The following is a 22,075-nucleotide window of genomic DNA, read 5'->3' as shown; positions in this document are numbered from 1 at the left end:
TTCGTCAGTCAGTCAGTCAGTTAGAGCCAACCGTTGTTTTTTTCGTTTTCTTTCTTTCGTTTTATTTTTGTTGTTGTTGTTGCTGTATGTTTATTTGCATGCACAACTTTCACCTGGTCGGGGTGCCGATGCTGCTGGTGCTGCTGCTGTTGCTGCTTTCTGCCATCTGCTGAGGCGAAAGGTGCAAATTAATTTGTGGCGCCCCAAAAAATAAAACAGAAAAAAAGTAACCTTCCTCACCATGTCGGCATATGTATGAACATACAATTTTACATCTTCTATGAAAATCAACGACAACGAAATGTGACTTGTTATCTATTTCACATCTACCTTGTACTAAGTAGTAATCCATTGTCTTGATATGTCCCCCAGATATATACATTTGTACATATATGCGACTGACTTGTCAGATCTACAAAATCTTCAACCTTAACTTATTGTGTGTATATCTTTTGGTTGGGGGCTTTGACTTTGGGTTTTTTCTTTCGGATTTTACTCTTTTTGTTTTTCTCTGTGACTTCTTTTTTTTTTTTTGCACTAGTATTGTAGTTGGGTGTTGCTTTTTTTCCAAAAAGTTTTTGGCACCTTGGTGTGAATGCGAATGCCTTGGACTTCCTTGAATGAAATATAAATACTTCAGGCGTATTCGCCGTACAAAGTTCATAACTAAAAGGCAAACATTATGATCTCATATGACATGGTTAAAACCAAAACGATTGTGTCTTGATCAACCATTTCAAAATATTATTACATACATGTGATCCGAATTGATGAGAATTTGTTATTTTCATAATATTCAAGGTTTTATTAGGAAAAAAATGTGTTATTTTCAGAAACTCCAAGTTTACAATGAAGGATGCAAAATGTCTTTGATTCAAAGTCCTTGGCAAAGTTAAAAATTTTTTAAAATGTCATTCAATTTCAATTTGTTTAATATTTTTCTCTCAAAAAAAGAGTCAAATTAACGTTTTAATTAATGCCCCCTTTTGGTATGCTATATAAATAGATTACTTACCTTGAGTCGCTCTAAAAACAAGCAATTTGTTTATGTAATTTATGTTTAACAATTATTTGTGGGCCATTCGAAATGCAAAATAATATATAATTAACACAAAAATAAATGTTTATGTTAAAATGGCCTATAAGCTTCGGCTTTAACGCTTTGCCAATTAGTCTACAACTCTTAACATTTAGAAAAGTAGTTGAATAAATCTGTGGAACTAAAATTTCTATTCAATTAACAATTTTAAATGCCAGTTTTAAGTAAAATAAACAAAAATTGTGTGTTTGTGTGTGTGTGTGTGTGTGTGTGTGTGTGTTACAAGCAATTAATATGATACAAAGAAAAGCGTTAAAATAACATTCAACGCTCTGTGGGACATTGAGGGCGGCGGGCATCATCATGGCTAGGTAAGTAGATACATATGTACATACATATATATACCTACATTCATCTGTATATATGTATGTATACAGCCGACAAATTGGAACAGCTCCAAAGCGACAAGTCATTGACATTTAGCTTGAACTAGAAAGAAAAAATAAAAAAGAAATAAATAGTTTAGTGAGCTCAAATGGTGATAATTGCAATAACAAAATATATCTAATTTATTCTTCTGTCAATTTGTAACGCAACAACAACAATAACAAAAAAAAAGGTTGTAATAGGATATGCTAACTAATACAGACCCAATACATACATATGTACATATGTATGTTTATATGTTTGTATAGTATGAAGAAAAAAACAGAAGCATTTGCTAATTGCCGGATCTGTGTTCACAGCAAAAAAAATAAATAAAGCTTCTTTTGTTCATCTCAAAATTGGCTTAATTTATTTGCCCATGCTTCCATCACATGCTCAATGGAGCACAATGGCCACTGACGGGGGATGGAGGAAGAGAGAAAGGTTTTTTTTTAGAGGACAGAGGAGAATGCAGGTACAGAGGCGTTTGGTTAGAGGATTCTATCGCTGAGGTGTTAATCATTAGTCGCACGTTCGGTTCACATTTATAACCTCAAAAAAAAAAAAGGGGACAGACACCAATACAATACTTTGTCTTTCTCTCCCTCTCTTTCCATGTCTCTCTCTCTCTCCTTCTCCCTCCTGCTTTCTCTACAAAGCTGCTGTGGACATGCATCTAAGCAAAACACGAAAACTTGATTCCACAATTTCTAAGAACGCAAATAAAAACTGATTTTGAGACCTAAAGGTATCCCAAGGGGTGTGTGTGGGGGGGAAGGAGATAAAGTTACCATCTGGGGAAATGTAATTCCCCATTAAAAACGCAAAAGGAGACAACTTAATATTTTATTAACAACTGAATTGAATTTAATTTAATAATTTAATCAAAAATCCCTAGAAAATAGTTGAAAGATTTAAAAAAAAATTTCATTTTAATCAATCACTTTATTAATCAGCATACAAAAAAGTATCTACAATTAGCTTAAATATTTAGTTATTATTGTTGAAAATCCCAACAAATCCCAAATCTCATGCATTATGCTATATTTTCCTTAAAAATCGCATTCAAAACTATAGATTCGATGAGTCATTTAAAAACAAATAATAAATTAAAGAATTCATAATAATTCACCATGAACAACAACAACTTTTTGGATTCCCAACTCAAATAGGCAAATTCTTTGTCTTATAGAGAATATTATTTATCTGTTCAGACCTTTTTGAAATTTGAAGCAAATACTTTATAATATTTGCCATCATAATAAATTTATTTAGTTAATTTTGAAAGTTTAAACATTTTCTTGTCCTATACAAACAAATCCATCCATATGTAAATTCGGTAAAAATCTAAGAAAGGAATATATATCATAGATTTAGTTAGTTGATTTGTTTTAAATATTAACCTTTACATATTTGAATATCAGAAAGGTAGACAAAGTTCTAATTCAAACTTAGTTCAATTGACAATTTCATTGAATAAAAAAAGGCTCAAAGGCCTCTATTAAGAATATTTTTATATAAATCTTAAAAAAAAGATCATTTATAAGTAGGTTAAGATTAAGTTGAAGTATAATATTGCTAGTAAATTAAAATACAATTGTTAATATTGTCATCTCAATGATCTATTGAAAAGTAAAACTGTTTCATTAGCTAATCAAATTTATGAGAGTTTTCTTAGATTTAAGAGAAATCAAACCACACAGTAAACCTCTTTTTAAACACCATCAAAATAGATCGAAAAGAAATATATACAAATTTTACGTCTTCGAAGGTAATTTCTAATATCTTTTAAGACTTGCTTTAAATTAGCATAAGCTCTGTATAGACTGTTCTTTAATTTCCAAGAAATAACAACTTTAAAATTCCCTAATTTCCCTTAATAATTTCTATGTTTTTGGCTTTCGTTTGTTAATTTGTTATTTTTTGTTTTGCTCCAAGTTGTTTACCTTTTTTTTTTGTTAATTTTTATTATTATTATTAGCTAATTTTAGCCAAGTTGAGAGCAAAAAGGCACAAAACAAAATCAACGACAGCAACAACAACTACAATAATAAAAAAAAAAAAACCCAAGCCAACAAAACAAAAAATTGTATACAAAAAATATGGCGACGACTTTAACGTTGAGCCGAGCTAACGACTTTAAGTTTTTTCCTTCATCTTCTTCTTCATCTCTTAGTTGTTGGCTATTATTTATGAGCTTTTTTTTTATATTTTTATTTTGCTTATTTGTTGTTTTACGAGTATATCATAGATACATGTGTGTGTGTGTGTTGTGTATCTCTATGAATCTTTCACTCGATGCCTCTGATGTTAGTTGCATTGAATTCGCTTTTGTTTTACAATTCCCAAGCCTCCAAAGATGTGTGGTTGAATGATGCTTTTTGGGTGTATGGTGGTGCCAAGCGGCTCCAGTCGCCAATTTGCGCGAATCTACAACAATCGTAAAGTCATAAAAAACTAAAAATGAAACAAACAAATAACTAGCCATATAAAGAGAGCTGCAGGAACAGGGCGACAAAAATCGATAAACTATCAAAATGTGGTGGAAAATTACTAATTATTAAACTACTCGTTATTTTTTTTTTTTTTTTTTTTTTTTGTTATTTTATCAAAGTTGTCAAACAACAATTGGTAAGGATTCATATTCTAACTTCTTTGCACTGCTTTGATTGACCAGTCAAAACCAGTTAATAATCGTTTTTGTCTCACAGTGAAGTTGGCATTTAATTACAATCGTAAATGCTGTTAAATCTTTATATTAATTAATGTTTATTTTAAGCTTATCATAGAAAACTTGAAAAAATTGAACTAGCTTATCAAGGCTTAATAGGAGTTCCAACATAAAAAGCCAATTTCTTTTAGCTTTAACTTTCAAAGCGAAAGGCAAAAAGCTAAAAAGAGATTTCATAATTTTCGAGAACATTTTCTAAACTTCTCTCTCTTGGCTTTATCCTCTTTTTTTGTTCAACTTCACTATGTTTTAAAACAAGAGAAATAAAATCATTTCTACTATGATTAGTTAGATCTTTAAAGCATTATGCGGAATACGCATACCGTGCGTATACGTATTATGGACGGATATTCCCCAAAGTTGGCAAGTTGGATGGATATATATCCACATATACGTATGGTATGGCTTATGGCAGAAGTGTAAATAAATGTTTTTTCCTATGGCTTGCTGATTTGTTTGTTTTTTTTATTATTGTGGTTTTTTGTTTTTGTTTATTTTTTTTTTTGGCACTTTTGTTTTGATTTGATTTTCTTAGCGGCGGTGATTGGCGATGCCATCGCCGAAAATCAAGTTTCTTCTTTGATTTTTGTTGTTGTTATTTTTTTGGGTCTCTTTTTCTCTCGATTATTTAATAAGTTTGTGTGTGTTTGTTTTTTTTTTTTTTTTGTTTTCTTCTCATTTTGTGTGGTTGCTGCATTTGCCGCTTGGCTAATGCTTTATATCATGCTAGATGCTCGTTTATTAAACATTTTTGTTTTGTTGTTGACCCAGCAAAGAGAGACCGACCGACAGAAAGACAGACTTGACCAAACAACCAAAAGCCAAACTCCCTTTTTAAGCCATTATGCAACATTTTGGGGCAATCTGACAAACTGTATGCAGCCTCCGCCTTTTGATTTGTCTTTTATGTTCATGTCTATCTTTCTCTCTCTCTTTCCTTCTTTCTTTAATTACATAATTTCGGAGTTTTGTGATGTTTCTTTATTGTTTTTTTTTTTCTTTATGATTAAAATGTCACAAGCCAACGAACGGAGACAACACACAAAATACAAAAAAAAAAAATACTCTTGGTCAAAGTAAACTAACAAAAACAACAACAAAAACCCAAAGTTTGAGTTATTAGTTATTAAATTTCTTTTTTTTTATGTTTTATGCAACTGAAATGAAATGAAAAAAGGGCGACCCCCCTGAGAGATAAGAGACTAATTGCTGGGAGTTAAGACTTTTCAAATTCAAATGAAAAAAAAATATTCAATTCAAGCATTGTTAATAACAATTTCTCAATTAATTTTCTTAATCTTTTCTCTTTTTTCCATGTTCCATCAGAGAGTAAAACCGAGATGAATATTGCATAACATAGATACAAATCTTTAAGATAGAAACTTGCTAAAAGTTATAAACTTTTCTTATCTAATCTTTTTGCAAAATCAATTTCCATATTGCAAAAGTCTATTTCAGTCTCTGTGTAAACTGATTTTGATCTTATGTTTTAAACAAAACAAAGCTAAAGTCACTTTTTAAAACTGATTCTTACTTATGTTATATCCTTATAGAAAACGACAAAAAAAAGAAGTATTAAATCTTACAATTAGGTTACCTTATCTCATTTTGGCCATAATATTTCAATTTCAATATAGGTAAAATAATTTCATTGTTGTATTTTCTAAGATCAATTCAGTTCCCCAATCCAAAAGATAAATAAACAATAAAGCCATCACATGGCGTATACGTAACGTCTTTTCAGTAACGTCTTAAATGGCGTCTAGTACACAATACATATAAAACATATTATGAGTTATACAAATTTTTTAAAACTTACTTAATAAATAATTATATTTAGATATTAATACCGATTTACCTCGAAAACATTGACATGAATAATCACAAACATTGACGTGATAAATAAACTAAAGTAATATTCTTTTGAACTCCCCTTGTATGTATATATGTAGATATTAGAAATTGAAACCTATTGAATCTTTTTTACAATTTTTTACTTATTAGAGAAATAAAAATTAAAAACAAAACAACTCAAGAAAGGCTTAAGACTTAGATGTTCAATCATAAATAGACTTGGAATTTATAAAATTGATTAAAGTTTAAAATATATACATATATATTTAAACTAGTCAATTGTCTCTATCTATGCTATACCTTTAGCTTCTAGATATAATCTATATTTTTACTAAAGATATAGTTAAAATATGTATAACATGGTATTGAACAAAAATTTGTGCTGTCTTTAATCTTTAATGTACAGCAGATCTTTACCTTTTTTTCTAATATATAGTACCTTGATCATATAGCTTAAATCATATTCCATGAAAATCTGTTCTTAACAAATTTTGAGTGAGTGAGAGGGAGAGATGTTATGATTAAAAGTGAATTGTTCTAAATATTGATAAGAAATACTTAAATTTTTTCACAGAAAACAAAAAAAACAAACAATTTGAATTTATAATAATATAAATAATTAAAATATAATTTATTGATATTATTCTATTTTAAAATGTAAGCAGGAAAGTTTGTAGATCAAAGAACAATCATTATTCTCCCCAAGAGGAAACAATTTAAATAAATTTAAAAGAAAAAAAGTGTAATAAAAAACACATTAAGTGTGATAAGGAGCATTTCAGTTGACCTTTTTGTTATTGCAAATAGCCAATATGTACATACATCTGGATTAGATTAATTTAGCTTAGAAGACTTTTGACTTGATTTGAGGGTTTTTTTTTGTGGTTCAAATCGTTTGGAAAGACAAACAGCAAACAGCAGCCGACCAGCTGCTGTTAAAGTAATCAAGATTTAGCTATATAGTATTGTACAAATATAGTATATACATACATATATACATAGAAATATTTCTATGTGTGCATAAAGTATAAGCAAATATCTGGCCTATGCAAGTGCAACACGAAAAAATGGAAAAATACTACAGCAAAAAGTGTAAAAAAAACACAAAAAAAATGTTAGTTAGGTTTTTGTTTTTTTTTTTTTTTTTTTGTTTTTTATTTTTCGTAAGCGGCAACAAGTTTTGAGTGGTGCAACAATAACAACAATAACTAAAAGCACTAGAGCAACGTCAGCAGCGACGTCAACGTCAACGCAGAGATACTCACATACAGATACAGATACATCGAGCAAGTTATACGAGATCTGCGTTTTAATTTCTTTTATGTATTGGTTAAAAGCACAAGCGCTTTTGTGGGTCTCACAGTCTGTCGATACCCTACACTTTGTTACTGAAAAGAGCCGGGTCTATAACTAAAGCATATGCGTTTACATTAGGCGTTTGACTAATACTAAAACTATCAAATGATTAAATTTTAGAAGAAAAATAAAGATGAACAGGTTGTTTTAATGGAGCTATCAAGTGTTATCTTTAAAATCTCATCTCTTTTAGAATCGTCAAGGCAGCTAAAACTAGTTGGGAATTACAATTAGATGAAACGAAAGAGAAGACCATAAAGATCATACGACAGAGCAATATGCTTTAGTTAAGGCCAAATTAAGAACATTTTTGAACGATATAAATCGTTGAAGTTTTTATTACAATTACTTTTATATATATATATTTATTTCAAGAGTGGTAAAATACTTTGTTGTCTGTTTCTCGTTTCTTTCTTTTCCATTAACCCCAATGGACGGTTTGAATCCTTTAGTCGCTTGTTCCCATATTAAAAAGGGAAACCCAATAGAATTGAAAGTAAGTAACATTGTATTTGAAATGCCACCTCTTTAGAATCAATTTGAATTGAGATGACAAGGGGAAAACCATTTGATGTAACCATCAAAAAAGCTTAGAGATTACTTTACGTAATTTAGATCTTGGAGGCTTTCTTTGCAGAATTTCAAACCCTTTGTTATAGATCGAAATGGAATTCTTTAGCTTTAGTTATGGCTATGCTTAAATTCGAGCTAAATGACTGTGACTCAAAAACATTAATATCAAGCTGTAAAGAATTTCAAATTACTGCAAGTTGAAATCAAATTAAAATTTTATTTTTTAAGCCCAGCTTTAAGTAGCTGCTTAACGAAGTTCATATAAACCGAGACCAAAGCTCACAAGCTTAAAAATACTTACCAATACACAGAAAGAAGGCTGAAATTGTATTTTACTTTTAATTTTCATACACCGATCGTCAGTGTGTACTTGAGTGTGTGAGTGTGTGTGTGTGTGTGTAAGTGTGTCAGTGTGTGTGTGCCGCTTTGTGAATGTTTTTTAAATCTGGTAGAAACGAAACGCGTTTGTGGCCTCAGACGGCGAGTGGCAGTCGTAGCAGCTAGACGTCAATTTTTTTCAACTCAAAAAACAAAACAAAAACCCAATTCCCGACTACAGCAACAAAAACCGCAAAATATTTTGGTCAGAAAGAAAAATAAAACACAGCGAACAGCAAACAAGCCAAAAAGAAAACCTAAATTCCTTTTACCAAATTCTTTTTTTTTTTTGCTTAATAACAAAAAAAGGAGAAAAAAAAACTAGAAAATAACTTGTTAAACAGTTTGAAATGTAAGTGAAAATATTACGAAAGAACTAAAAAAAAAACCAAGTGAAAAAAAGTGTACGGCTTTTTGTTTTTTATTTTTTTGCTTACTTAAGATCATACGGATTTATCTTTATCTGTAGTGTGTAATTTTACAGATTTTTAGATGACCGAAAAGGATAACGTCTCAATGGCTACAGTACAAATGAAGCCCGATTATGCAGCCAGTGAGGTTTATAGCACGGCCAGCGAACCGCCACCGGTAAGTGTACGAGCCCAGATGGGATAGTGTATTTGTAGGGATAGTGTAGTTTATCCGATTTGGTCATTGGCCAAGTGGGTTAGCTCAAATGCCAGGGTCAGTCTGGTCTGCTGTTGGGCACATCCGCTTTTGTCATGTAGCTGCTGCTGCAAACGTGAGTGGAAAAGAAACGACATCTATATATATGTATATATATTTCTCTGATTTTTAAAGCCTCTTTCTCATTCTCTCTCTCTCTCTCTCTCTGTCTGTCTGTCTGTCTGTTTGGTCTGTTGTCCGCCTGCATGCATAAGCAATTTACGAGTATATTGCAATTTTTTTCAATTATTTTTATGGCCTGCAACGTGATCAGCTTTGACAATTGCCTCTGACATTTTCGAAAAAAACAACAAAAAATCCCCCCCACAACTGAAATATGAAATCTCATTTTATTTTTTTTGTACTCGTCTCTGAAAGGTGTGAACAAATGGAAAACCTCTCTCCCCTATCCTACCAGCTCTCTAAGCCATCTCAGTAAGACCCATTTGTATAAGACTCTAATACAAAAGTCACGACTTCATAATAGAAAATGTAAACTTGTTTCCTTCTTATTGCCATTTTGCCCTACTAGTACAGGTAGATATATATATGTATATCTGGTGATTTCTATATGGGTCTTACCTTTCTGTGTCTCTCTCACACAAAAGGCGAACAGAGAAAAAAAATTTACATAAATTGCATTGCATTTGACATTCACTGGCATTCAGCATCCGCTTCAGTTTCCACCAAGTAATGAAGAGCATTTGAGTCTGCCTCCCTCTCTCTCTCTCCCTCTTTTCATCTTTATCTCTGTCTAGCAGTACAGTGAAAGCCAAGCAAAGCCTCACTGTAGTTATCTAACCTCCTCCGCATTTTGCCTTCTCATTATCCGCCTTCATTTGCTAGCGATGAAAAGCAAATCAATGATTTTTTTTTTATTCCAAACCATTTCTGTCAAGATCTCTTCAATGACTTGCAAGTTGTCATAGGTCATCATTATGGTGTGGATTTTAATTATATATCTAATACTTGAGTAAAACGAAAAACCGGAAAACAAATTCATCTTGTGACTGCATTAACAATAACTCGTTTTTGTTTTGCAAAGGGATTTCCATATCGAATATTTTCATTTTGAAGACTACCTCTAATAGAAACTTCTATTCTATATTTCATTTACAAATTTAGTTTGGTTTATTGTTTTAAAGTCTTTATTCATTTCTTTTTGAGTTTGCTAAACTTTAGACAACTTATTGAAGATAATTTCACCAAGTAGATCCTTCTTTTTAAATAGATTTTGAATATTTTCTTGCAGTGCAGTAAATTATTATTAAGACAAAAAGATATAACTCCTCCACGGAAGTGTTTTTGCTATATATTTCGAGAGAGAGAGAGAGAGACGCAACATCATATGAATACTTGTTTTTTATTTGTAGTTGCAATCAAAGTTGATCAATAAATATCTATACTTTAGAAGGTATAAGAGGAAAACCAGTTTTTCAATTTACTTATTGTTGTCATTTCTTGTTAGGCCATTCACACCCACAAAATGTCAGAAGATATTTTGTTATTATTTATTTTTTTCTCATTAATCATATATCTACATTTGTTTTTTTTTCTCTTTTCCCTTTTTTTTCTGGTGGGTGTGTGTGTGTGTGTGTCATAAAAATTGTAAATGTGCCCTTTCAACCTCCTCTTGTACTCTCTCGCACCACCACCACCACCACCAACAACAACAACAACAATACCACCACCACAAAAACTCACCTCAAAACAAATCAAAAAAAAAAAAAAACAAAAACCACAGCTGGGATTTTTTAACTTTAATCATCAGGTTTGTCGCTCAAGTCTTTTGTCTGCACAACAACTACAACAAAAACTCATTAAGAGCCAACAACATTCACTTCCACTTCACTTAACTTTCGCAATTGCATGTAAAGGTGTAAAAACAAAAAAAAAAACTATATTGCACATTTCGCTGCACATACGCTCAATAGATGTACATATATATATAGACTTGATCTGTTCATACATACATACATATATGTACATATTATAAACTCACTGCACCCTTGGCCATATATAGAGATACAACTTTAAAGGTTTGGTTAACCATTTCCTGCGCTTATGCAATGCCCAAGGAGAGTTATTAAACGCAGACGAAGAAATTGCTGAAATATGTTTTTAAATTTTGTATCTATTTAGCAAGTACTTGGCGTTTTTTGCACCTTACATGTATTTACTAGTTACGGTTACCTGCCTATAGTCATATGTATGTACTTACATATGTATATGTATGTACATATAAGGGGCTATTAGTCATATATGGTCAACAGGCCTTGACCAAACATATGCTTAAACAGCTGTTTTTTAGTTTGTTTGCCCTCCACTCACCCTTCTCACTTTCCATTTTGTATCTCTCTCATATTTCATAGTAATCTCATATCTGATTCAGCACAATAATTTTCCATTTACTTTCCATTCGTGAAACGTGATCTGGAAAAACCTTCCGAAAAGGTCATTAAGAACTCTTTGAACTCTCTTTTATTTTTTAGTTTTTTGTGGTTTTGCTTTGAAATTTAGTTTTTAGTTACTGCAACCTTTAACCTTAAGAGAAATACACAAATATTAACACAATAATAAAGTTTATTTCATAATATTATATCTTCTCCCTCTCTATCTCTCTACGAAAACAGGCCTACAAGCGTCAAGCGAATTCGGTGAAAATTGCCAAGATAACCGCCTTTACCATTATAGTATCCTCCTTTATATTGGGTGCCTTCATTTTGGCCTCATCATATCTGCAGGCCAAGGCCTCATGTGATCAGGTTCAGGCCTTGGATTCGGTGCTAGAGAAGGAGCTAATGCTGGAGACTCTGCAGCAGGTGAATAAGGTAAGTTCCAAAGTTCCCCAATCGATGGGCCTCAATGATCATCATAATCATTATCATTATTCAGACAACGCCCCATTAGGTTTCGTATCATTTGGTACCTGAAACCATATTTTCGTTCGTCCATTCGTATTTATTTCTCGTGTTTAGTTAGGTAATTGCCTCTGCGTTTCATTCATTGCACACGCCAACAGCATTGTTTGAGATTAGCCCTCGCATTTTACCCCACCAACGAAAACAAAAAAAATAATGATAATAATAATAAAAAACATTCGAATATTAAGCCAAATTAAAGATAATTACCGGAAAATGTAAAATCACTAACAACTAGGAGAAAATACGTGTACTAAATAGCGTGAGTTGCTTTTCAAAAAACTAAAAATCATTCAAGAGTCCCCCAAACCGTCGCAAAAATATAAATCCATTTGTCATGATGATGATGATGATGAGTTACCAGAACTTCTTATACAACCCTCGTTAATTTTTAGCTGTGTGTTTTTTTTTTTTTTAATATTTTATTTTTATTTGTGTCTGCGTTTCCAATCCATCATACACATCATGTGAAATTTTTTTGTTATTTTCTATTGCGCCAAATTGTTGTTAACTGCACGCGCTATTAGTTAAGCCTTCCAGCTCTATCTATCTATATATGTATGAAGATATATACATATTGGTATAGTAAATATTGTGAAACACACATCAAACTATAATGATAAGGGGCGCCAATAAAAAGAGAGAAAGAAAAAACTGAAAGTAGGAAACAATTTGGCAAATATGAAACTTTAAAGTGTTGAAATCACTTCACACAAATTGTTTGGCAATACTTCGACAAACTTCCTCTTCAGCCAAGGAGAAAGCCTGTTGGCTAACAAAACGAACTCTTAAGGGACTATGCCCAATATGAATGCTTAACTTTGGATAGATTATGAATAGTTTAAACAAAAAAGGAAAGATATTTTTTAAGATATTGAAGTCAAATCAAACTAAAGTTGTAGACAAAAGTGTTTCGATGTCAATGGACATAAAAAGTAGCTCAACAAAAGTTAAATCTGTGGATTTTATACTCCTTTAAAGGCAAGAAATTAGAAAAAATGTACTTCGACTTCTCTTAGACTTATTTAAAACACATTTTATTCAAAAAATAGAATGAAGTAGTTTTGTTTGTGGAATAATCTTCAATGAAGCCATTCCAAACACAAAAGTAGTGTATGGAGAAATGCCAAAATAGATAAGAGATCTAAATTTCTTTGCAGAAAGACTCACCAAAAGCCAAGAACACCCCCCTCTTGAAGGTCTTTTTGTAGATGTTCTAAGTCTCAAGTGTTATCTTTGGCCAATTTTCGGGCAAGTAGCGAACCTAGTTGGAGTTCATTTCTAAGTAAATCAAATTTTAAACCAATCAGATGATTGGCTGGCTGTCATCAAATGATCGAGTGAAATAAGTTCAAAAATTAACTTTTTTTAACAATCTATTAGTTATAGTTGATCCTGAAGAGGAAAGACGGGGTCAGTCAAACAGTTCGTTTCCCTAGATCCGTACGTGTTTAACTAGATCCGTTACTGCCAAATGATTTCATATTGTTTTGTGTTTAATTAAAGTTTTAACACGTTTTGTTAAATAAATAAAACAAAAAAGCTAATTCTAAATGCAAACGTATATGAATTGAACAAATATTTATATTTTCGAAAGATTTTCTACGAAAATTGCCTAATTTGAACTTTGGAGATGCGAAACCATGCAAATCGTTTTATATGTATAACTGAACAACTTGACGACTATTTTAATTTTGTGTATATTCTCGAATTTGAAAAACAACAAAATTAAACCCTAAAAAAAATAAACATAAACAAAATTTAAATAGAAATGCCGATTAATGCAAGGCAAGTTAAAGCAAAAAAACACAAACAAAATTTGCTAAAAGCCTGAAATAATTTAAATTTGAAACAGTTGAAACATTAATTAAAACTATGGCAAAATGATTCGTTAGGCTCAGAAAACAACAACAACTTGGATTTACAAGTACATAGGTACATCAACAATTGGCTATATAACTATATTTACTATGTAAGTAATATCAACTTTCCCGCCATTGTTTTTGGTTTTTGCCGGGGAAACCAAATTGTATAAGTAGCCACATGCAACTTATTTCCAATTTGAGTTTCAATTTCAATTTTAAAGTCAACTTGGAATTGGAGTTGGAGTTTGAGTTTGGCTTCCTTGTGAAAAGTTTTCACTTGCTATGTAATCGCAATTCAGTTGACTTGATGGATTTTAATGACTTGGCGCATTCAATGGCCGATAATTCAAATTTAATGGCTTTAACAATAATAATAATGACGATAAAAAAAAAAACAACAACAGCAACAAAATATACAAAATAACCATTTGCATTTGCATTTGGCTAAATTATGCCGCATCATCAATATTCAATTAGCGTGCAACAATGGGAAAGCTTCAAAACTAATTAGATGCAAATTGTTATAACTATACGATCGTATCGTACTATCTTTCTATATATGTACATATGTACATACAGATATACCTAGTATATGTATATGGGCAATTAGTCAACTGAGAAGTGAAGAAGATGATATGCCAAAATTGGTAATATCAGTTTGTTCAACTCGAACTTATGTAAAAACGAAAAATAATACTGAAATATTCAATCAAGCGAAATTCCCATAATTTGACGCTTAAATGGACACCAAAATGATGGAGCTTGCGACATAATCATTAGAGAGGAGGAGACCAACATCAACAACAACAACAACAACAACAGCAGCAGTAGCAAACAATTGCGAATCAAATGCCAGGCCAGACAAAATGGACAAACAGACAGACAAACTGGCAGACAGACAAAGTGAAAGCAGCAAATGAAACAAAAGCTACAACAACTACAAAAAATACATGTTGCAAGAGCCACCACCAGCCACCACCACCACCAACAGCACCACCTACCTCTGCCACACAGTAATCCACTGAAGCGAAGATTTTTTAATTTTGCTTTTTTTTTGGTTTTTTTTTTGAGGTGGTGCTTGGCGTTTCTTTTGGAGGCGGTTGTGGGCGCGGCATTCCCCCAAAATGCCAAAGATCATCAGTATTTCGTTTTGGTTTTTTGTCTTAGAGATGGCTTAGAAATGAGTTGAAATTCAAAAACTACGCTATCATGTCTAAAATTGTTAAAATAAAATCCATTATCAAACTTAAGAAGAAATCAAACTAAAATTCTCCACGGGCTTCATATAATACATATATGTATGTATGTACCTGTTGAATATCCAAAGGGTATTCCGTTTCCTGCTAGGAATGAAGAACAATATTTTACCTCTTAAAGTGGTCTAAAAGATCTAAAAACGTTTTTGAAATACCTGCAAACTTATCCCTTGTAATGATAGCTTTAGAAGTACTTAAAACAAATTTCAATTAGAATACTTTTTTGAGACTTCAGTTGACATGAAATCAACATTGCTCACCAATTTAATGAATTTTTTGTTGAATTTCTCTGTAAATCATTTTTTAGTGTCTCATCTCTAACGAACAAAAAGTTAAAGTTACTATTGAAATGCATTTTTTATAGTTGTTGTTGTTGTTGGCCGGGCTTTTTGGTAGCTGTCAGTTAGGCATTTTTTTGTTTTTTGTTTGTGGTTTTTTTGTCGGACTGGCAGTGCTTGGCACCATCATCATCATCATTATCATCTTCTTCATTATTATCATCATTATCATCAGTGACTTGAAGCAGTAACCATCATCTGGGTCTATATGTATGTATGTATGTGGGGGGGGGGAATGGAAAAATAAAAGCCAGTCACACAAAAAGACTTAAACCGCTGCTGCGCTGACTGTTTGCCATTTAGAGGCAAGTTGCGCGCTTAAGTCTTTCGTTTTTGGGGACACCAACCAAGCAACCAGCCAGCAACAACAACAACTGACTGACTGACTGACTGACTGATTATGTAATTGTGAACACACACACACACACACATACAGAGATGGGAAGAGAGACATATAAGTAAATATAATTTATTTGCACTGTCGGTTGTGCAAATTTGTTTGAACCGCAATGCCTTATGAATACAAAAGAGACTCGAAAGACTCAACCAAAAAGGGGCTGAGCGGGAAGGGTGGACTTATTATGCTATCTATGCAAATTGATTTTCCTTAAAAGAAATTTTTTTTTTTATTTTCATCTACTCTTCGTTCAGTTATTGCGTCTCTAGAATTTCAATTGACGTCAAGCATCTAAAAATATATTTACAGTCGATTCAGATGATTATTATCTTATAATGCCTACCAACTGAGAATCTATATATAGTCTGTCTTTGTCTGACTGTCTGTCTGTCTCTCTGTCTGTGTAATTGCATTAAAACATTCAATTTATAATCATTTAATTGTCATCTGTTAATTCACTTTAAGCCATCATCTACGTGTCGAGCGTTCGAAACAAATGTTCTCATTGTTCCTACATATGTATATACTCACCTATATATACATACATACATACATCTGTATATATCTGAATTGATGTTATCTACTCTCTGTGTAGATTTTGGCCTTGAAAATTCCTACAATTAAAATTGACTGAGTCTCAGTTGAGTTGATTTTGCTTCGGTTCGTTTGGGTTGTCAAACTGGTTGGTTTAGTTTTTGTTTAGTTAGTTGCAGTGTTTTATCTTATTTGAAGTGAAATTTTTACTCCTTTTTCTGTTTCTTTTTCATTTTCGTACATATGTATGTGTCACATGTTGTCTGACAGATGAATCATATCAGAGTATTCATATATCATTTGCATATTTATCTTTTCGTGGAAACTGTTAAGATTTCGCAGAAATATTGTTAGCTGATCCTCAAACAAGTCCCAAACTGGGCTAAGTGAAATGCTTTCAGCTCTTTTATAATCAGTAAATAGGCAAAAATTGCACTACAAATTCATTCTCAATATGATAAGGTAACAAAGGTAAGGGTAAGCTATAGCTATATGAGATCTAAAAGTGTTTTGAATAGTTGTAATTAACAGCAGTTAAACTAGTTTTAAATAAAGCCATACAAAATACTGGACTTTAAACCAAAGATATTTACTCTAGTCTTAACATTTTTCAAAACGAACAACAATCAAGGCAAAGTTCTCTTTTGACAAAAGATTATACATAAGCTTCTGATTGAGTTTAATATATGTATATATCTCGCATCTCTTTCCCACTTCAGCTTCTTTCATAAGCTAAACTTAAGAAATACATGAATCCTTTAGTAATTATATTTTTTTTAATGCATTAATAGGCAGAAGGAACTCTAAACTCCATTTAATATAATTATTTCCCCATGTAGATTTGAAGTAGTTTTGGAAATTGAAAGTTGACCTTTTCAACTTATCCAAGTTAAATTGTTTCTTGTCAGCAATTTGACAATTTGTTGTGTTTAGTTGATTATAATAATGATTTATTCAATTATTTGCTTCAATGTCAATTGCTTTAGACAAAACATTTAACTTTAATTAGCTTCTTCAGTTGAACAATTTGTCAACCTTCTATGAAGATTTCTATGACATTTGTTGCCTGTGTTCAATGTCAAACTTTGACTTTTTGCCATAAATACATACAAAGGTATCTACATACATACATACATACATATGTACATATGTATATGCATAATGAGGGAGAATTCCGTCTGCCAACTACCGGATATGCTATATTTTACCATTATCTAAATCACCCGATGATAACTACCTCTACCAAAGCCCCCCAAAGCACCATCTGCAGCCTCATTAATGATCAAAGAGCTTCCCTCTGTCCACCCACAGCCGCACACACACACACACACACACGCACACAAACAAATTATTTAAATTTTTGTTTTTGTTGTTGAGCCATTGTGTCTGGGGCGTGAAGTAGGCTTAGATGGATAGACCAAACCCATACACACACACATACACACAGTTGGCTATGTGAGTGATTATGTAATTTTGTCCAACAACAACAGCAACAACAATAAGTTTATTTTACTGCCAATTTTTACTTTTGGTTTCAATCGCAGTCGTGCAATCGTCTCTATATCTATCTATCTCACTCTGTCCTCTCTGACGTCGGTATATATCTATGTACATATGTATGTGTATATGTACAAGTAGTATGTAGGTTGGGGTCACACATCTCAAAAGCTTCAGCTTAAAAGCCATAGCCACGACTCACTCATTGTATTATAGACACAAGAAAAACACACACACACACACAAAAACGACAAAAAGAAGACATTAAAAAAGCCATAAAACTTTAGTCTAGAAGAATTGGAAGGGGGCTGAAAGGGAGGCAATCGTAGAGATGATAAAGTTTTGGGTTATTTTAGACAGGAAGTAAGAGAACTTTTCACAAAGCTTTGCACAAACACCTGCTCTTTAAACCTCAACTAATTGCGAATTTTAAGCATACAAAATCCTTTAAGCCTAAACTAATTACGAATTATAAATTATGCAAATCCCTTAGATAACGATCTTTGACACTTATCAAAGCGAAAAACTTATTCGAATATTTCTGAAACTTATTTTATTTTCGTTAAACGAATTCTAAATGTTTTTCTTTTGATTACAGGAACTACCACGCGCTGAACCCTTGTTGGGATCTGCTGGAACTGGTGATGATTCCGATTTGCAGAATCTTGAACAAGATGGCAAGAAAACCGATAGCACTTCAGATGCATCCGATCATCACGATAAGGATAATTCCTATTCGGATAGCGATGAGACTGAAGAGATGCAAAAGTATCCCGGAAAAATGCCGCTTGAGCTGGACTTGAGCGATTTGGCAGCGGCTATATTGCGTAACAACAAGAAGTAAGTGCAAATTTGTTGCAGATTCAAGGTGAATCAAGTTTTAACAACTCTTTGTTTCGCTTTCCCATTTGCTTAGATCCCGCATGAACTGTGTGGTTGAGCGTAAGCATGCCGAGGAGATTGTTGATTCACCATCGAAGACGGTGGCCTTGCCATTCGGTGTTAACTTGACAACCGATCCCAAGAAGGCACGCATCACTGGCGAACGCATTTCCATTTTCTGTGATGGCGGCGATGATAGCAAGGAGGAACAGGAGAAGCAAGAGAAGCGTATGCGCGAGGAAGAAGAGGATTCCGATGAGGATGCCGAACCATTGCGTCCCATGTTCATTCCATTCCAGCGTGTCCCGATTCCATTTGGACGTATGCCCGAACAGATGCCCTTGACCCATATGCCCCAGCGTATGATGCCTCCAGCAATGCAAATGCATCAATTGCAACAGCAACAGCTGCCCCAGCAGGGACCAATCATCATCCGTCAGTTACCACCTCCATTCCAGCATTTGCCCATGCGCCCACCAATGCCACCACCACAGCAGGTGATGCAGGCCCCACGCATGGAATCCTCGGAGGAGCAGCAACAGCCAAAGATCCAAACCGTGCGCATTCATATGCAACAATTGCCCTTCCGTGAAATCCACATGGCCAACGATGAGCCAATCCAAAGAGTCCCAGAACCTCAACAGCAACAACAGCAGCCCCAGCCTCAGATTCAAATCCAGCATATGCCCTTGGGCATGGCCCTGCAACGTGTCGGCATTACCGCCGATGATTTGCGTAACATTCAGCGTATTGCCGAGGATCGCATTACCGATGAACTGCGTCGCTTTGCCGCCGAAGAGGCAGCCGATTCCGCTGAGGGCAACAGCTCTAGTTCCAGCGAGGAAGATGATCAGCCACAGCAGGCCAATTCCTCATCGTCCGCATCATCATCTGCCGAACAGATCAGCACCACTCCAGCCCAACCTGAGCAGGAGCAGCGTGAGCATGAATCCAATGAGCAACAGCCACAGCAACCGTCGGAGCATCAACAGCCACCACAATTGCACATCCAACGCCTCATCCTGCAGCCCCTGCCCGAACAGCCACGTGACACCATGACCCCACCCATGCCCGAACAGCCACCACAACAATTGCAATTCGGTCGCATGGTCTACGGACGCAGTCTAGCCCAGCCTGTGCGCATTCCTGTGCCCATGATGCAGCAGATTGAGGGTGGACCAGTTGCAGCTAATGAAGAGTCGCAGCGACCACACTGTAAGTACATGCATAATCATACCACAGGAAAGCCACTGGGACCTCAGAACATGAATATGCAGGAGTCTTCTCATTCATTACATTAACTACAGTCAAATTATCAACAAATTTATCTGCAGAAAATTAAAAATCTTTTAAAATTCTAATCCCGATTATAGGCATAACAAATTGCCCAAACAGTTACACATACATATGTAAATAAGTTAGTAAACCAGAAAGAGCCACTTACCTTACCAATTTTCTTAAAATTTGCTCCAAATTCTTTGGCGATCACTTTGACACTCACACAGACACACATTTACATTTCTCTCTCTCTCTCTCTCTCTCTCTCTTTCTGTCAACTTTGCATAATTTGTCCAGCAATGTAGGCAAAGTTTTTTTTCATTCTCTTCCTCTTTCGCAATTTTCAACATTTTTGTCAAGAAAAACAAAAGCATCAGTCGAATTGATTCAAATTAATAACAAATTGAAAAACAATTCCCGAAATGTTTATGCAGAAATATTTATTTAACACTTTTAACACTTAAAACAACAACCTTCCAGCATCAAATGAACACAGAGAGTGTGGGGAGAGTGACGTTCCTTTTTTTTCCGGACTACTCTTAACTGTTAATCTAGGGTTGACTATGGGGGCTAAATGTTAATGCAGTTCAATTCGAAACATAACAGATAATGTTAAAACAAAACGAATTAAAATTCAAATAGAAATAGTTTTTAGTTTTGAATTGTTATATTAATCAATAAATTATTTTCCAATTCTTATTCCACAGTCGTCCAGCCTCGTTCCGTTTAAGTAACAACAACACCAAGCCTGTGATTGCTGCTCTGCGAATTGAATCGAATCTCGACGAGGATGTCCGATGTCCGATGTCTCTCTCACCCTAAGCTCTCATCTTTTGTCTCTATCTATCTGTATGTCTCTCGCTCTCGCTGTCCCTCTCAATCAAAAACAAGAAAATTTTAATCAAAAAATGTTAAAACAAAAAAAAAGAAAACAAAAAAATGAAATTGAATTAATTTTTTGTAACTATGTATATGTATATGTATGTATATGTCGTCTTCCGTGTCTCGATTTGTATTTTGTTTTTAGTAGCAGCCTCCTTCTTCCGCCCCTACCCTTCTCCTCTATCGCCAACATTAGCAACCAATGAAGACGCTAAAAGATATCAAGAAATTTATATATTTTTACTTATGTATGTATGTATCTATTTGGCATATGCTCTCCCTTAAAACCTATTGCTTCCCTATATATGCATTTATATAGGGTAGAACATATATATATATATAAATATCTGTCTATTCTCTATATGTATTTGTATATTTGTAAAACATTTCCAAAAGAAAGAAAACGTATACCAACTTAAATGAAAAATTGATTTGAAAAATTTGTTTCGATTTGTCTCAACAGTTTCAAAATAAATACAATTAACAATTTTTTGTACATAAACTTTATTATTTTCTATGTTCTTTTTTTTTTGTAAAGTGTTTATTATATTTTTTTTTTTTTTTAATTGTGGAAATTTACTTTTGTGTGTAGATGTTTTAGAAAATTAAGAATGAAAAATGTGAAAAATTAAATTCCTAAAAACAAAAAAACAAAAATTATATGTACATTGTTTTTTTTATGAAAAAAATATATGTATTCCACATTTTTATGTAGATAAACATACATATATACATTTTTAAAGCCAATAAAATATTTTGGATAATTGGAGATCAGAAAATGCTATGCGAATTTCTAAACTTTCTTTAAGATTTCAAATTTCAATGGTTTTCGAATTCTGACCTTAAGTGCATAAATAAAAAAGAAAAACAAAAATAAGTTTAAAGACTATGAATCAATAGCCGGATTTGAAATCCTCAGGTAGTCAAATAATAATCCAAAACTGTAGGTTCCTCATACATATTTTAAAATATTGAAAGTTTTCATCATTTTAGATTTCAGAATTCTTAAATGTAAAGAGCAAATTCAATTATTATTTCCAAATTTAACCGTGCCCCATAAAAATATTTAGTTAGAAAAACGTTTTTATCTGATCTTTAGCATCAATGGGTTTTTTATTTAATTTAATTTTTTAAATCGTTTTTTTTTTTTCGTTTTCGTTTTGTTTTATGTATATGATTTTGTTTTAAGCTTTGATTTTTCG

The 22,075-nt window shown here is 33.0% G+C and overlaps 1 protein-coding gene across 4 annotated transcripts; it reads left to right on the top strand.

Moving 5' to 3' along the window:
* The first annotated feature begins 8,442 nt into the window (after window positions 1-8,442).
* Window positions 8,443-21,375, top strand: Msr-110. 4 transcript variants are annotated; one of them, XM_068285731.1, is made up of 7 exons: window positions 8,443-8,709; window positions 8,842-8,945; window positions 10,768-10,794; window positions 11,657-11,854; window positions 18,430-18,671; window positions 18,748-19,928; window positions 20,699-21,375. In XM_068285731.1, exons 2-7 carry the CDS (start codon window positions 8,850-8,852, stop codon window positions 20,719-20,721), a joined length of 1,767 nt encoding a protein of 588 aa, XP_068141832.1. In that variant the 5' UTR covers window positions 8,443-8,709; window positions 8,842-8,849; the 3' UTR covers window positions 20,722-21,375. The 4 variants fall into 4 exon arrangements, with proteins under 4 accessions (XP_068141832.1, XP_068141834.1, XP_068141836.1 ...); XM_068285733.1 differs by having other exon boundaries at window positions 8,827-8,945; XM_068285735.1 differs by lacking the exon at window positions 10,768-10,794 and having other exon boundaries at window positions 8,827-8,945.
* Window positions 21,376-22,075: the final 700 nt, after the last annotated feature.

The sequence above is a fragment of the Drosophila tropicalis genome, unplaced genomic scaffold (assembly GCF_018151085.1).
Source record: "Drosophila tropicalis isolate 14030-0801.00 unplaced genomic scaffold, ASM1815108v1 contig_443, whole genome shotgun sequence".
NCBI lineage: Eukaryota > Metazoa > Arthropoda > Insecta > Diptera > Drosophilidae > Drosophila > Drosophila tropicalis.
This window is presented reverse-complemented; position numbering and strand designations above follow the sequence as displayed.